Raw genomic sequence first — 18,809 nt, forward strand, 5'->3', positions numbered from 1 at the left:
ATGGTGATGACAGTCCTCGCTAAGAAAGACTCATTCTTGGTGGGGAAGGCACCTAGGAGATGATGAGAACCACCTACTCCAGACCAATAGAATCCAATAGCATCCTGGGTGTGAGCGAGAATTTAGGGCAGGGCCCTTGTCATGCCTAGCACAGTCCCTGAGACGTAGTAGCTGCTGGAAGGAGACTAAAGTGATAAACGCTGGACTGTTTTTGCCACAAAACTGAGGCTTTCTTTGTGGTTGCCATTCTTAAGTGCCTCTTCTTGCTTCTTTCTTGCAAGCGATTTTGTGCGTTTGGCAACAGAGATCAAGCTCAGGAGGAAACAGTTTGTACACACACACACACACACACACACACACACACACACACCCCTACAGTGCAAATTTTATCAAGCTCAGGAGGAAACAGTTTGTACACACACACACACACACACACACACACAGCCCTACAGTGCAAATTTTATCAAGCTCAGGAGGAAACAGTTTGTACACACACACACATACACACACACACACACACACAGCCCTACAGTGCAAATTTTATCAAGCTCAGGAGGAAACAGTTTGTACACACACACACACACACACACACACACACACACACACACACACACACACACACACACACACACACACAGCCCTACAGTGCACATTTTGTGAACCCGAATTGTGGTTTACGTCTAATACATTCATGCTTAACTTCAAGTCACTTCATGGGAGGCGTTGTTCTAGCTTTTCCACTGACATCTACAGTCTAGGTTTTTCTGGGACGCGACGCACCGCCCGAACGAGGTAGGGACTGCCTAGTCGTTCTGCCCCTGGCTCTGCCCCGCAGGGAGCCTATGGCCGCGCCGCGTGGGGGACATCACCCACGAGAGCTCGGCTCCTGCAGAGCACAGCTGACTCAGGGCGCGGGCTCCGGGTGCGGACCAGGGCGGCCGGGGAGCCCGGTGCAGGCTCCAGCCAGGCGGGAGACCACAGGCCCGGGGCACCTCCTGGGGAACGGCCGGCCCCGCCGCCCACTCAGGAATCCCGCCCCCGCCAGGCGCGCCCCCGCCCGCCAGCGGCGCGCCACAGCCGGATCTCCTTGAATTTCAACACAAAGGGAATCCTCGGCCGCAGGAAGTGCATCACGAGAAAGGGGGACCGGGGGCGGGGAAAGGGGGTGCTTCCCTCCCTCTCCACGCCCCCGCCCTCCCGGAGCCCTGGGCGGCCGTGACGAAACCCTCAGGGTCCCCCCGACGCCCCGGGAACCGGGAGAATTCAAACCAGGAGCCTCCCCTCCCGCCCCCACCGTCAACAGCAGCCGGGGCGGGCGCGCTCACCTCCCGCCACGCCCGCGCCGCCCCCGGCTGCCGCTCGCACACCTGCTCGCTTCCCCGCCTTTCCTTCCGGGTGCGCCGGCACCTGCGCTTACGTTTGTCTTTCGTATCCTCGGCTCTCCAGTTTCCCTTCCACACTCCATCCCTTTCAGGGTTTTGTGTAGAATCCCTGTTTAGGGTGTCCGCTGCCCGCTGCCGGGCTGCGCCCCAGGCTGGGCGAGGCTTTCCCGGCAGAAGGGGGGTGGAGAGGGAGTCCCCGCGAGAGCAAGGGGAGCCGGGCAGGGAGAGACCACTTTCGTTTTCCCAGATAGAGGCCGTCCCTGGGACCCAGCCAGGCTGTCTGCCTGGAGGTGCCGGTCTCGGAGGGAGCCTCGCCGTGGGGGGGCGGGCTACGCTAGTTTGTGTTGGAGCTATTTCCACAAGGAGACCCTACAGGTTTTACTACGTTGTAGCTGGCAATAAAAACAGAAAACTTTTTAGATATGGTTTTTATTCACATTTCACCGTAAAGTGAGAAACCATCCACTGTCCTTTTGAAAAACGATTAGTATTATTTTCTTTTAGTTTAGAGTGGGTAGGAGAGACCAGCGGCAATTTGGAAAGAGGGCCTCAGACACCTATTTTAGGAGCCCAGGGATGAGAGGTGTACACCCCGGGCTTTGGACGAGTTTCCAGGTCGGAAACCTCGGGTGACTGGGAGGGGGGCCGCGCTGCAAAGTCGCAGCTGCCCTGCTTGGGTCGCGGGCGCTCGCAAGGGCAGGTGCACCGGAAGGGGGCTACCTACGCCTTCTCGGACACCGCTGCGGGGCGTCCCCCTCCCAAGTTCTAGGCGCAGGCCGGGTACCTGCCCCAACCTGTCTCCTCCCCTTCTGCAATACCACACCCACGGGACTCCGGTCTCCCCGGGAGAGGGACGGAGCGGGAACAAAGGGGTCTTTGTTCCCTGGCTCCGGGGGGTGGGGTGGGGGTGGGAGTCGTGCTCGCTCGCGCTTCCCGGCTCCCCTTGGACGCAGGGAGGCTCAAGCGCCACCCAGGCTCGCCCAGAATCCAGCGCCTCCTCCACCACCCCTGCGCCTGAGGTCGGGGCGCGGCGCCCCGGCCACCGCGGGCTCCTTCCCGGAAGGCGGGCTGGGTGGGGGGCGAGGCACGGCGCAGCGGCGCCCGGCGGGCACTGCTACCCGCGGAGGGACGGTGAGCGGACTTGGCGGCTGACGGCGGTGGAGGGGGCGGCAGAGCGAGCCTGTGCCCGGCTGCGCCCCGAGGTGCGGGGCGGGCGCCCAGAGCGCTCGCTGGGAGGCTCCTGCCCGAGCCGTGGCGGCTGGAACTCGCTCCCTGTCTCCTGCCACTCTCCTCCTCCTCCTGATCGGCCCCACCACCGCGCCGGGCTCCCCTCCCCTGCTGTCATCGCGCTTCCCCTCGCCCTTCTTGGCACTCTCCTTCTGAACCATCCTTCTGGACAAACTTTGATGGAGAATTTCACACCGCGCTGGAAAAATGCCGGTTATGAAAGGACTACTGGCTCCCCAGAACACCTTCCTCGACACCATCGCCACCCGTTTTGATGGAACACGTAAGTCTTGCACTTCGACGACTTGCATGGTATTTTCTGAGAATGATTTTTCACGTAAAAATTACTTTTGCCCCCATCTCTCTCTTTGCAGCAGAGGAGTGAATCCCTCATTTTTGCCAAGGTCTTTTGTGCGGAGAATTTCTTTTTCCTCTCGTGATTCGGTGTAGTATTAACACTTTGGATTGGTGTAGTTGGCTCCCTTGACTTCTTGGGTTTGTAAGGGCTGGAATAGTGCCTGTGTTCACTTGTGGGACCTGTATTTTGATAACCTCTTTTTGGAATTGTTTTTTAAATTATTATTAATTTTAATGAGACGAGTGGGAATTGCCCATATCGGTGAACTGCCACGTTATCCTTCTAGAGTATTAAGGCTCCCTGGATTGCAGGCAGAGTTTGGAATGTTCTTCGTTCAAGGAGCTTCATTCAGAGAGATCTTTCAGATAGGCAGGGTTTCCCATCATAGTCTAAGAAATGCATTCTAGAGTTAGGATTCTAAGCGTTGTGAGTTTGTTAGGATCTTGATTCCTGCTTTTAAACTCTCTCAATCCTGAAATTACCCTAACATTCAAGGAGAGACCATTGAAGGAGGAGGAGCTGGCTTTATTAAGGCTGATCTGATCATAAGAGAAAGTTTTAGCTTATTTTTATGGTGAATATTATTGGACGTTTAGCTTGTTTAAGCAACAGTTAAAACACAAAGATACGGTGTTGCGAGTGTGTGGATACTTGGAGACTGGAATCACTTGCGAGGTGTTCTCTTTCAGGACCACGGTCAGGTCCCCGTTCCCTCCCAGGCTCCTCAAGCTCTGTCCTTGCGTGGTTGGTCTTCCCAGCAGGCTTATTTTGCCCAGTAATTAGGAGTCTGTGCGCTCACCCCCAACAAACGGTCTCAGTTGATTTCACTGTAAATATCCACATCTTTCTCCTAGCTTCTGTTGCTTCTGTGTGCTATCTTTACTTTTTCTGCCTATTGCCCAAGACTGATAGAAACTCATTTATTCTGAAGGTTTTCTCAGTGGTTCAAGTGTCATTGTTTTCTACTAGGACGGTATATTTCTTGGAGCTAATATGGGAGAGCACATCTGATTCTATTTCCACTCCAGTAGCCGAGACACACACTTTTATTATGTTGGGAAACAAGTCCTGGACTTTTGCTCTTTAGGAGTAGTTGGAAAAGTTTATATGAGAGAGAAATGAAGTATTGACTTGATTTTGTCCAATTTTTACTTTTTACATCTAGCCTCCTCATGGCAGTTGGTGTGGATATTCTCCCAGTGTTTCATCTTTACGTTTAGACATTCTCTCCCATTTTATATTCAAGATATGTCATCAGACAGTATGAATGAAGTGCAACACTATAATATATCTCTTCCTTAGACAGTAAGAGAAAATAAATACTGTAATAAAACTTGAAGTAGCTACCACTGCCATTATCTCCAGCATCACACAAGATCACCACTGTTGTCTCTGACCATACAAGATTGTGGATACTACTATGTTTTGCCTTAGGAACTGATAAGTTTCATGTGCGTGTTTGTTCTTGAAGTTGCAAATTTAAACCCCAAAGGTCGTCAACGTTAATCCCAAATGCATCTAGAGAAAATGAGATAATTTGTAAACGGTTGTTATTTAGCTCACTGTCATTTAAAGTTGAATGAAGTGCAGTGTGTAGTGAATCATCCCAGCATGGCCCTGGAATTACTGCAGCAATATATTTAGATACCAGTTGTTAATGAGAGGGGCTATGGATCATTAGTGTGGGTATCTGGGCCTCTTTTTCGCACTATAATATTTGATAAACAGAGGGTATGCAGAGAGAGATAAGTGTACCTAGTAAATAGTTCTTTCTTGTTAAAACTACATATTAATGTTAATAAAATAGAAGGTTAGAAAGTTTAAATCCATATTTGAGAAGGCCATCATCACATTCCAGCATTTTGAATAATAAACTCAAACTGTTGGGGAGCATGCTTGGGTTGTGCTCCACAGGGTCTGGGGGATTCCTGGAGGGAACCACTTCATATGAAATCAATCTGAAAATCATTGAATCACATTTCATAGTGATGAGTAACATGAAGGTTGGCTTTGGCAAGATTTTGTTTACAGCATTTAATGAATATTCCTCATCCTAATAAACCCCACTCAAAGAAAGAGAACTATATTTTCCTATTTGCCCTTTGTTTGAATTGAAAGATGACTTAAGTAATCTGAAACTTAAAAAATACTTTAAGTAAATTTTTAGCCTCATTTTGCCTTCTGTAGATTCATGAGCATATCATTTCCCCTGCTAAATACTTGTATTCTTATGCTATCTTTCTGTGTTGAGACAATTTTATTAAATATAATGGCTATTCCTGAAACTCTGTTTCTATGATCATTCTTCTTTCTCTTGATATTTTATTGTAGTCATTTATTTACTCTTATACAAGATAAAACTATTTGCAAGTTTTAAATTTGTAAAATTGCTACCCGTCCAAATAAAAGCTATACTGGAAAGTGAATAATATTATTGTACCCAAAACACAATGTGTTTATTTGGTACATTGTCTGTCTTATTTGTTAGATATACTTTATGATCATACTAGTTTCTTATTTTGGACAATTCTGATGAAAATATAAGAAAGCAAACAACAACCCTGGCAAACCACCCTGCTAACTTGACCAAAAAGTAGTATCATTGTTAGTCTATTGATTCAGTATTGTAATGGAAAATAATAAAACATCGACTAAAACTTCTCCAGGAAAATAAATAAATATATGGCAAGAAGAGCCCATGACATAATGTTATGGATTTATCAGTTAAGATATATATAAGATATATTTCCCATTGACACTTTGTCTCCCATAATACATATTTCTTTTAATATTTGAGAAGTGAGCTCTTTGTCAAGATTGAAAAACAGCTGTGGACCATTAATTGAAACTTTTTTTTCTCATATACAATATAATTTTTAAAAACTATTGGAGATTATAAATTGTTTTATATAAAACTACCCTAAATATATATTTACTCTTGAAATATGTTCTCCTGACTTGTGTTTAATTGAATTGTAAAGAGACTTAGAAAAGATAGAAACCTTGCAAATATTGCATATGAATATCCTATTAGGGGAACAAAGTAACTCCAGTGAATTTCTGTGACTGATTACATGTAGCCACACTTCTCACTGGAAACACTCCAAAACATACACATACACACTCACACTCAAACACTATGTTAACATCATGAACTGCACATAGTTCACTCCTACATTGTTCCTTTTTTTTACATGTTTAGTGTATTTTTTTGAATCATTTCTGAGAGTATACTTTTCTTCAAGTAAATGAATATTAATCTGGACAAGGGGAAAGTATAATGAGAACACATAAGTACATATTTTTAAAAATAGTTTTTTAGCACAAATATTTCCCACAAAGTGCCATTTGAGTAAAACACATTTTTTTGACAATATTAAACTTTCAGAGGGTAGTGTCCATTTTCAAACATAATGGCGCATTAACCTACATTTTCCAGTCATATCAAAATTTGGTCAGAATACTTCTTCCCCTTTGGGGTTTAGTGAGACAAGCCTTAAGTCTTAAAGGAAGTTTGTAGCCCCATGGACTCTATCAAGAAGATTCCAGTGAAAGTACTCAGAGTAATGGTGGCTTAGAAATTCACTCATATTTACAAATATTTTATGTGATCCTTTACAGACAGTTCAAAATGGTCCAAGGAAACTTGTTAAAATTGAAACACTTCTTTTACAGAGGCAATTCAAATGGTTTTTCTTTTCATCTTTATGCTTTCATCAAGGAGCCTAAATCTCTTAATAAGGAGAAGTATATTTAACCCAATGACTTTGGGAGGGGAACAATAGCCAGGATAGTGGAGATAGTCCTAACTCTTTGATGGCTATAGTTTGGAGAACATCAAAGGCATTTAGCAAGTAAGAAAGAATGAGCTCCGTTTTGTATGGGTCTGTCTGTAAAAGGTAGTTACAGGAAAATATTCAAGGAAATACCTAGTACTCTATACATATCTCCTCACAAATAGAAGTTTATAAAGATTTGAAAAAATTTTTTGTACATGCCACTAGTGGTCTCTTTTATTCCTGTATATGTTTAGGGAGAGAGGTCCCTGTGTTTGCTTTCTATTTCTGTGTAGTAAATTACCACAAATGCAGTGGCTTATTATCTCACATTTTCTGTAGGCCACACATTTAGGCAAGGATTAGCTGAGTTGTTTGCTAAGGATCTCAGAAAGCTGCAAACAAGTTGTCAGCTGGGGCTGTGTATTCAACTGAGACTTGAGGCCCTCTACCAAGCTTATGTGGGTGTTGGAAGATTTTAGATCCTTGAGTTTTTATGACTGAGGTCCCTATTTTCTTGCCTGCTGTCAACCGGAGGTTTCTTCAGCAACTACTAGCTGCCCTCAGGTTCTTGCCACATAGCCTCTTCCATATGGCCTCTTACCACAGAACAGCTTACCTCTTCAAGACCAACAGGAGGTGGACTTCTAAGAGTTCACCTAAGTCAGGTTACTCAGGAAAACCTACCTTTTGATTAACTCAAAGTCAACTGATTATGGATCTTAATTACATCTATAAAATTCCTTTTAAAATTATATGTCCTATCCACACTCAAGGGAAATAGATTCAGTGTTGTGTACACAAGGAGGTGAGAACCTTGGGAGCTATCTTAGAATTCTTAGAATTCTATTTTAGAATTCTATCTACTACAGTTGCTGTCCATTGTCGTACTCTCAGACAAAAGCCTAATGTTTTCACTTTTGCTCTTCTATGAAGCAGAATACTTTTGTTTTACATACTCTACAATTCTATATGCACAATACTCTGTTGAGCTGACATGTGAAATCTTTCTGATATAATGCCCAGCTCACTGCAGGGAGGGTCTTCCTTCAGATTTGATGGTGGTGCATGAGTAGACCTAGTCCAGACATTTTAGTCAGCTGTGCTGTCACATTCTTCATTCTTTCATCTAGAAATGATGTGGGGGACATCAAAATATTTCAGAATGTTAATCCCAGTTTCTTAACAGGGTGCCTTTTCATAACAGGTAAGGGGGGTTTTATGGGGTCTGTTGGTCTGTGTACAGGATCTTAGACTGCACTGGCTAGGGAACCAGTCCAAGAGTATGGAATCTGTAGAGAATGATACCCAAGGTAGGTCTTTGCACTCAGAGGTGTCTGGGCTGTTGCCACCTTATTAACCTTCTTAACAAGGCCTATTTTGGGGTCAACTATTGGACTGCTTGAAAACAGTGTGTTTCCATATCTTTCATGCCTCTGACCATGTTTCGGATTTAAGAAACTCCCCACTTTGCATGCTTGCACTGAAGTTGGCTGCATTAAACTAAATAACATTCCTTACTAAAAGTTTATTCCATGTTTCTTAAAATATTGAAAGAAAGAGAGGGAGAGGAAAGAGAAAGGAGTGAGGGAGGAATTATTCATTCTCATCTTTTTGATTTTATAGATGAATTCTTTACCCTGCAAAGGATTTGCCATAGGGGTTCTCACAACTTCATTGCAATGAGTGAAGTGTTTGATTTAACAGAATTGGATTTATGTCTTTACCAGAAATGCGTTTTTTGATGTGTGAAATATACAGATAATAAGAAAATTTATATTATAATACCTTTGAAAATATCAGATAATTTTGTTTTGACACCATTATATAGAGGAAAATAGATAGCTAACATGTTGTGAATGGAAGTCAGGACACAGTATATTTTTTTAGGCTCTGGCATTTGGCAACATCTGTAGACCAAAGGCCCTCTTTTGTCATCAGGAACATATTGAAGGTCTGGGATTAATAGTTTCTGGAATATCCTAGACTCAGTGTACCCAAAATAAATTATTTCTTCAACAATACTTAATCAACATTGAGTACTTAAAAAACCATTATGCCAGAATCTTTAGGATAAATCAGGCTTGTCCTTCTCTCTAAGAGGACAATGAATGTATGCACAAATTACCCTAATACAGGTTGGAAAGGAATAGGGGCTGTGCACATTTGGATGGGTGAAGAATGATTTCTGTGGGGCTGTGTTCTGGGAGGGCTTCAGATAATAAATGTCTTCTGGGGGTAATGATAAGAGCAAAAACAATATTCAATTTGCTATGCCAATTTGAGTAGCTCTTGTCAATTAAGTCAAAAAAGAGGGATGCCTTTTTTGGAGGAATAACAAGGATCTTTGGGGTGTGAAAGGGGTAAGGTAGAGACAAAAGTGTGAGGTCAGACACGGAACATCTTTAAAGCCAGAATACTCTGTCATAATAAGCTGTTGGATATGATGGATCCATATCTTGGGAAGAGAAGTGCAGTGCCATCTATGCCTGGTATAAAAACTCTCTCTTCTAATGGCACCTTTACATGCTGACAAGGGACTCATAGAAAGCAGTGGGACCAATGTGTTCTTCATTTTCTTAAGTATGTCTGGTTCACCTAGGGAGCTGACTTTCTCTTAGGACAGGGAAAGATTGATTTCTGACCACATAGCTGAGCACTCTTCTCCTCCAGGAATGCTCACCCGAGAACTGCACTATAGAATTATGCCTGTGGAGAAGAAAACGGATTGAGGGTATGCTACAATTCAGTCCCAGTGAAGTTGATTGGAGAAATGCCAACAGGGAAAGGTATAGAATGGCAGCTGCTGCAAAGATCACCCTGGCAATGTGTATTTGCTGATTTCGTCTAACTACTAAGTGTTTAAGTCCATTTTGGTTTAGCAGAGCCTACGAACAAAAAAAGATGAGACTACAACTCTACCTACAGCATAGTTCAATATTTAGCAACTGGAGAAACTGAAGAGCTTTCTCAGTAATTTAAACAGTCAAATATAGTTCTTATAAATTCCCTGGAAGATATATTTTTGCTCTCTTTTACAGCTGTTAATGCAACTATTATCTATCTCTCTTAAACCTTCCAAAATTCACATGCCCCCAAATGAACTAGTATCTTTTTGAACCAATGAAACCTATTTGTCTTCTTGTTTTCTAGCCCTGTTATCAGCATCACCACCCACCTAGTTCTCCAAGCTAGAAATCCGAGTCGACCTTGACTGCCCACACATCTAATTGGTTATCAAGTCTTCAAGATTTTACTTTAGAAATGCCCCCATTTGGCTCCTCATCTCCTTCTTCATGGCTGCTTCTTTGGTTTGGATCCTCTGTTTCTTATCTACACAACTGCAACCTTCTGCTACCTAGACCTCTATGGCCACAGCCCTTTTACCCAGCTTACTCACTCCCCCTTCAGTCGGCATTGCCTCCAGAGTGATTTCTGAGCAAAGCAATATGACCATTTAATAACGTAACCCTCTTGCCTAAAGCCACCTGTGGCTCCCTGCTACCTCTTGGAGAATGTCCAGAGTCCTCAGTGTCATCTGACTCCAAGATGATTTGGCAGAATCTGTTCCAACCACTGCCTCCCAGGCTGCAGACGTTCTCATCCTAAATCCCTTGCTCCTTCGTGCCTCTGGGCCTCTGCAGGTCACTTGAAGAGCAAGATTTTTATTTTCTTCAAGACCCATCGTGAAGGTCGCCTTCTACCTAAACTCTTTCTGTGAGTCTCCAAGTAGAGTCAGGTGACATTTCCTCTGTGCTCCCACATCACCTTGCCCACCCCTCTAGCCACCTCTGGCTTCTGCTCCAATACTATGCTTTCATATTGCAACACTCAACTATCAAGTCCTTGAGGCCCTAACTGAGTCTTTATTCTTTTGTATCTCCCTTGCTTAGAATTACTCTCAGATCAAAGGCTTTGCTCAATAAATGACTCTTTACTCAAAAGAATTTCAAATTCCTTGAAGGCCAGGGCTGCCTATTAATTGTCTTTATTTCCCTTCAGTGGTAACTGGTGTTCCTTTTATTCAGTATCATGTGATTAAGTTTAGTTTTGAAACAGTTCTGCACTGGCTTCCAGCCTCTCATTTTCACATGGTTCAATACTAATTTCTGTTGTTAAACTTTACCATTTTGGGCATGTCTTCGTTCACACTATACACCATGCTAGGCTTCATCTGTGCCACTGCAGCCTAACAACCCAGCAAGGAGGAAAGCAGCTCCCCTTTTTGTTGCAGGTGACAAAACTCAAGCTCAGAATTTTTCCGTGTTATCACACTAGCCTGTGATTTTTCTACTATAGCCTGTGATTTTTCTACTATCTCACATTGCCTCTAAAACATGTTTTTTATAGCAAGCATAAACAGACTGGAGCAATCTGTGGTATCACTTCTAGTTTCTCACTCTTGCAAAAAAAGATTTCTGCTTTAAATTTTTTAGCCATTTCTAGTTTATATGCTGTTTTTTCTTTCTTTTTATATATAATGCTTTAAGTACTTGTCACTTCAAGAATGTTTTTAAATTGGTATTTAAGACTCATATCTGCAACTATTAAATGTATTCACTGTGCAAAGCAGTTTTGCTCATCAAAGAAAATCTATCCATTTTTTTTAAAGTAAAGAAATCCATTTTCTTTGAGATTTTGGTGCTTAGCATTTGCTGACTTTAGAACTTCCTTGTGATTTTTTTTATTGTCAGGCTAATCTCTCTACAGAAGCTATTCTAATTCTCACAGCTATTATAGTGACATCATTTTGTATTTTTATACTGTTAGTGTCTTACAGGAGAAATTCTACCTACTTTGAGTCTGCTTTTAATGGGAAAAATTTGCTCTCCAGTGACAGGCACTGTTGACATCTCTTAACAGCAATCATTTACCTTTTCTCTACAGTGAACTTACAGGAAAACCTAAGGGTACTGAGCCCTCCAACGCTCAAATCTAATCTAAAGCTCTTTTTTTCCCCAGGTTTTCTTTTGTTCTATCAAGTTGTTTGGACAGACTTTCTTATTGTACTTGTCACTCCAGATGAGTTTCTTATTCTAGTTATTGAACTAGAGGGACTAAGACCAAAGAACTTGTCAGTCTCTCTATGTTTGTTTAATTTTTCTAGAAAAAAGGATCAACAGAAGAAGTTCAGATGTTATCGAAATGTCAAATACCCAGTTTGACAAGTAGACTTGTAAAGTGTGGCATTCTGGTTATTTGTTCAGTGGAGAGAATGACGTAGAAAATAAAACTGGGTATACTTTTGACCTTAACACCTAAGTAAATGTTTCTACTATGATTCCATGAATGGTGGAAAAGAATGAAAGCCTTGGGATGAACTTTTCTGTTGTATTAATTTGGTACACTTTTGGTTTGTCTACTGCCACTGTCTCCAAACAAATGTGTGGACGGGTATTAGGATATAGAATAATCATCAAGGAGCCTCTGTACAGGGCTCTGTATCGTGTAGCATATTGTTGACTCAAACAAACCAAAAGTTTTAAAATTATTTAAAGATAGTAATAGCTAATACTTGCATAACATTTCAGTATATTCATTTTTTTTTTATTCCACCACTTGAATTACTTTTGAGCTAATAGATAAAAAGTGGTTCCTATTACAACTTTTAATGTACGGTTGCTTCACTACAGGTGAAGCTGAGCATTGTTTAACACATTGAAGGTCTGTTTAAATTTCCTTGTTGGGGCATTATTTGTTCATATTCATTGCCCATTATTAATTGTATTTTTGGCATTCACTTTTTGACATCTGTGAGCTCTTTGCATAGTAACAAATGACAATTTTATTGGTGATTTGAGTTGTACATGTTTTTTACTAATTTTGGATGGCCTTTTGGCTTTTATATAAATTAATCAAATTTTTATGATTCTCTTTTTTGTGTAATTCTTAGAAGGTGTTTTCAATTCTGAAATTATTTAATAAATACATCCTTTTGTTCTACCATAGTTTTAATTTATATATTCAGTATTTTTCCTTCACCATTAGTAAGTTCAGTAATTTGATATGAGTATGATATAGGGATGAAAAATTTGTTCAGTTATTTTCCTAATAACATTATGCAATGATTTATCTTTTCCATGACGATTTGAAATGTCTAGCTTATCATATTCTGTCCCTATATGTAATTTATTTTGTGAATATGTATCCTATTGCATTCATCTCTCTTTTCCTTTACATGTTAGTACAGCAGTTTTAATTACAGGAGTTTTTTGATATGTGTTAAAACTCTCATTCTACTATTTTTTTACGGAACTCTTTTATTTGGCTAATTATAGTTATTTGGAAGTCCATATGAATTAAAAATCAGATTATCTAGTTGAAAAAAACATTGATGGTATTTTTAATGGAGGCTTCTGTAGGAAAAATGACATTTTTATGATGTTGAACATTTATAGCCAAGAACTTGCTATGTATTTCTGTCATTTACATCTTTTTAGCACTTTCTCATTAAAGCTCTTGCACATTTCTTATTTATTTTATTCCTAGTAATTTCATCTTTGTAGTTAAATTTTGTTTTTTTTTAGATTTTTTTGCCAGCAAATATATGTTTCAGAAGTATCTTGGAGTCTTACACTTGTTTATTTGAAGGCTTTTGATACTTGTGTTTTACATTTTTTAATCAGCTGGTTTGCTGAATTTCTGTCCTTTGTAATAATTTTGCAGTTGGTTTCTTGGGGTTTTCAGGTAAGAAAGAATATTTTCCTCAAATAATAAAATGTTGCTCTCTTGTTTCTAATTTTTACATCTTTTGTCCCCTTAATTTTTCTGTTGTCTTATTGCCTTGGCTAGCATTATAATACTATAAATACTATTAAAAATGGTGATGATAAGAAAATCCTTCTTGTTCCTGACTTCTTTGCGAATTATTTTAGTGTTTCTGTATTAAGTATTTTTCTGGCTTTTAGTTTCAGAGATAGAAATTTGGTTACATATTTCTGCTTTATTAAAAGATTTTTTAAAATGTGTTCCTGTTTTAGTAACCAGCTTCATCAATTACCTTTACATCTAGCAAAGCAATTGTTTCTTATTGAATCAAATCATATAAGAAATTCAATTGAGTTTTCATAATATCAAATTATCTTTCCATTCTTTCAGAGAAAGTTAACTTGGCCATGTTAAACAGGATTTTACTTGTTAATTTTTATTCAGAATTTTTATACTGAAAGTGTGTGTGTGTGTGTGTGTGTGTGTGTGTAATATTGGCATTTATTTTCTCTTTTTGTATGTGTGTATTACTGGATTTTGGTGGGGGAACAATAACCGTATTTGTGCCAATTCTAATGTAGTCCCATCTTTCAGCATTTGTGTCAGGTTTTTCTTATTTTAATAAAGTATTATTATTGATCATTGTATTAAAACAAGACAAGATGGGTTGATAGATCTCCAGTTATTTCTTACAGCTTTTGACTCTAGTCTTACCTAATAGTGTCTCAAATGTCTGTGTAGCAAATACAGTTCTTACTTTGATGTGTGCTTAAATCGGAAAGATGCCTAGTAATATGTATCTTTTATTCTAATCCTTTCTAGATATAAAATATTATATATATATATCCTTCCCTAGGACAGCATGCACATTATACATGTAAATTTTATATTTACAGTAGCACCAAGGCCTGTGAGATGCATGAAGTTACACAAATTAGTGGAGTCAGTGGGAAACATGGGAAATTATAGCTTAGGTATATGAAATATGTGTAGAATGTATCTGTATATTTGGTAGCTTGAAAATTTTTTGCAAAGAACTTTTTTGGTATCAGTGATCTCAGAAAAGTGAAAAATGTGTTAAATGAAGTGTTTCAGTTTTTTCAGAAAATTGGTGATAAATGTATAACTGATAGAAAATGTTGACATTTACATTTATCACAGGTGCCCACATTAGGGCTGTATCACTGACCATGTTAAAATCAGAAGCAACAAATATGCTGAATAAATGTCAGCCTGTTATTAAAAAATTAGCACTGATTTAAGAAGACTGTGCCTGTGTGATGATTGATTCTTCAGAAAGTATCTTGGACATACTGCTCTGCAAAACATGACTTTTCATTTAGATCAGAGGACACTGCTTCTCTAAATGAATGTCACTCTCATTTTCTTTTCCTTCTTTTGGTAAGGTTTATAATGGCATAATTTGCATAAAATAAAATCCCCCTTTTTAAGTGTACAATTCAATGAATTTTGCAAAATGTATACAATCATGTAACCACCACAGTAAAGATTTAGGTAGAATTGAGATATTCTCCACAGAGCAATATCTTCACTCTCAAAATTCAACACCCTCCTCCTACTTCCAGTCCTCAGTGACAACTTTTCTGTTTTCTATTCTTACAGTTTTGCCTTTTCTAGAATGCACTGTAAGTGAAATCATACAGTACATACTGTTTTTTCATTTGGCTTCTTTCACTTAGCATAATGCTTTTGCAATTCGTATTTTGCATCTATCAGAAGTTTGGTCTGTTTATTGTTGAAAATTTCATTTAATTTTGATTTAAGTTTTCTTGTACCTATAGAGAAATGAAGTGACAGTGCTTAATGTATTGTTTCAACAGCAGAAGACCTTAGCAAGTATTAATGACATCAGTGTTTTTGATGGAAAATGCATTTTAATTATATTTGGGTTTTTATATCTAATTCATGGATATAAGTAAAGCTTTACAAATTTTACTCTATCAAAGATAAATCGTATATTAATGAAACTTGTAAATTCAGCTAAATGGATCATTAAAGATGAAGTTATTTACTTTGTAGTGGCAAGTGTAAATTTTAGGAGAGCACAGTGTCATAGTGAAGACAATGTTTATTAAATCAAAGCCACATATGGAGCAGAAATGTGTTTGGACTCAGTTGTGGTGTATTCATTTTCATGTCCAAAAACATGGTGAGAGTATACTAATCACGGCCAAAATTACCAAGTAGTTTTATAAATAAGGACTTGGTTACAATAGTTATACTATACGATATGTGAGGTTAAATGCAGAAAAACATTTGCATAACATTTTTTAAATTAACTGGCATTGTCAAAGTTTTAAAATACCTAAGCCCTTGAATTAATGCTTTGTAAACAGTCTAAGTAGCCAACGAAGTTATTAGTCTTTTCTAAATGAGCCTCTTGTATTTTCATTTCATTTGAAATCACTTGAAAATATTTAATCAAAGTTTTTAATAAGCAGAGTACCCAAAACTTCCTTTTAGTGAATAGCAACTATTGTAAACAAAATTTAAAAACAGGAAGACATTGAGATGTTAAGGGAAAATAAATAAGCAATATGAGTTCAAACTATATACTAGATGAATTTTTAAATTCTTTAATTTTCCATTGGAATACTTCAACTTGGAAGACTTTTTGATAAAGTTTCTATTTTTAATTGGATAAATGTATGTTCAGTAGTGAAACTGAATGCAGTTGTAAAGGCCAGTGTGTATTTTTGCAGCATCTATATTTAAATGAATAATAGAGGCACCTTTTATGACAAATATTTTTTTAAGTCAGTCACATCTCAGTAAGGCAAAATGAGAGGACCTACAAAGTATTTAGACTGAAATTTGTGCACTTTTCGATATAAAAAATAGAATTGAGATATTCTCCACATAGCAAAATTTGGGGCACTAAAGAGAGTTAGGAATATCCTCGATTTAGCAAAATTTGTATGTGCCTACAGGATATTTCAACAATTACAGAATACTTTTTCAATTAATTTTTTTTATGCTCTATAGCAAAAAGTTAAGGAAAGGTGCCCACAATTTCAAATTCATTAACCATAAAATGCTCCATTGAGGAAAATTACAGACAATTTTATGAATACAATTAAAATAATAATACTATATAGATGTAAAAGAGACACTTTTAAATACTACCAGCAACTTGATGTAAGAGACAGATATGACTACATGACATAAATATGTGAAAATATTGTTGTACTTATTTATGATTTTACTTTCTGGTGATATCAAAGTAAAGACATCATTTTAGCAGAGATAATTTTATGTTTCAAAATAGTTTTGACTATGGGCTCATTAATGTAATTAAGCCAGTAAAAAACTTTAAAAATGCTTTCAAAATTACATAATTTTTTATTTAATTTTCACTATTTTCATTCTCAAGTGTCCCTAAGTCATCCCATATTATGCTCATCTCATAACAAGATTTTGAGTGTTCTTTGAAATAGGGCTTTTTGACTTGTCCCATGTTTCCAAGCATAAGTTTCCTTAAATTAGACTTTTTATATAATTTATATTTACATTATCTTTTGAGGTAGTTGATGGAGCTAAGGAAAAAAATTATCCCATGATTTTATTGTTATTATAAATATTAAAATAAATATTCAGCTGTTTATATAATCTTGCTTGATATCTTTTACTATTGATATGTCAGAAACCTTGAAATGGAAGTGACTCAGATCTCTGTTGGCCTGTGATCGTTCTAGATACTTTTATTGCTCTCACTTTAGAGACAGGGAGGGAGGCAGAGGACCCCACAGAGGCTAAGTACTCTGTCCCCAAACTAGTAATGCGAGGGCTGGACTTCTACTGTTGTCCTCTAATTGCAAAACCCTTGTTCTTCCTTCAGCTTTAATCTGACTTTACTTTGAAAGAAGGAAAATAGAAGAGAATTGACAATTATTGATCAATCAGAAACCCAATGCTTTGTTTCATATTCACCTACCTGAGTTAATTTAATCCCTGAAACATGGAAATTTAGATGTTTTAATTCCTACTTTATGAATATGGAAATTGAAGGCCAAAAAGGTTGAAAGAATTGTCAAAAATCACCCACTCAATAAATGGTGAAGCTGAAATTTTTACATATAGTTTTGATTATAGCAGTCTATGTTTAATAAAAAGAGAAAAAAGTTATAGCTAAATTATAAGGCATTAAATCTATATGATTAAGATCTTATCAGTTACTAATTTGAAAAGATATATGCACTCTTATGTTTACTGCAGCATTATCTACAAAAGCAAGCAACCTAGATGTCCATTAATGGGTGAATGGATAAAGAAGATGTGATATATATATATATAATGGAATATTACTCAACCATAAAAAGAATGAAATCTTGCCATTTGTGACAACATGGGTGGACCTAGAGGGTATTATACTAAGTGAAATAAGCCAGACAAAGACAAATATTATATGATTTCACCTATATGTGGAATCTAAAATAACAGCAATAGACTCATAAACACAGGGAATGGACTGGTGGTACTATAGGGATGGAGCTGGAGGTTGGGAAAATAGGTGAAGGGATTGAAGAGGTACAAACTTCCAATTATAAGATAAATTAGTCACGGGGATGAAGGTACAACATAGGGAGTATAGTAAATAATATTGTAATATCTTTGTATGATTACAGATTGGTAACTCCACTTATGGTGGTGTAATGTATATTTAGTAACATACATAATTGCTGAATCACTGTGTTGCACACCTGAAATTACTATAAAATCATATGCCAACTGTGCTGCAATTTTAAAAGATCTCAGTGGTCATGGCTGACTTCACTTTGAGACACAAACCACTTTCATGCTTTTTAAGAACACACTGTTTTAGGAAAATCAATTCAAAAAGTCACAAAATATCAATGTTTTATAAACTGTATTTCATGGATTGTCCAGGAATTTGTTAGAATAAGTACCGAAAATTATTCTTCTTATATGAGAAGTCATGACCCACCAGTGTCAGGTCACTTAAGAGCCATGCCATTAGTCCTGAAGATTGATACTATTAGAACAGATTTAGAGTTATCTCCAGAACAGTGTCATGCAATTTGAATTTAAGAATGCTGAAAAAAAAAGAAAGCTCTGGTCAATCAGTGGCTGCTTAGAAGCAGGAATGGGGTGCAGAGGTGTGGCATTACTACAGAGCCTGAGGAAACTTTTGGGAATAATGGATATGGGCCCTGACTTGATTGTGGTGATGGTGTTTCGGATGTATGCATTTGTTAAACTTACCAATCATACATTCTAAACACACACAGTTTATTGCATGTGAATTGTACTTTAATAAACCTGTTAAAAATGCTTTCCTGGGTGGTAGGAAGAAGGGAAGCGTCAGAGCTACAACAC

The 18,809-nt window shown here is 38.6% G+C and overlaps 1 protein-coding gene across 1 annotated transcript in view; it reads left to right on the plus strand.

Moving 5' to 3' along the window:
• The first annotated feature begins 2,755 nt into the window (after positions 1 to 2,755).
• The window catches only part of KCNH8 (potassium voltage-gated channel subfamily H member 8), a 350,458-nt gene continuing 334,404 nt past the window's right edge, over positions 2,756 to 18,809 (plus strand). The window contains exon 1 of the mRNA XM_036996268.2: positions 2,756 to 2,892. Within this exon, the coding sequence (XP_036852163.2) occupies positions 2,817 to 2,892 (76 nt within the window). The 5' untranslated portion in view covers positions 2,756 to 2,816. The remainder of the gene's footprint in view (positions 2,893 to 18,809) is intronic.

Source organism: Manis javanica, chromosome 15 (genome assembly GCF_040802235.1).
Source record: "Manis javanica isolate MJ-LG chromosome 15, MJ_LKY, whole genome shotgun sequence".
Lineage (NCBI taxonomy): Eukaryota > Metazoa > Chordata > Mammalia > Pholidota > Manidae > Manis > Manis javanica.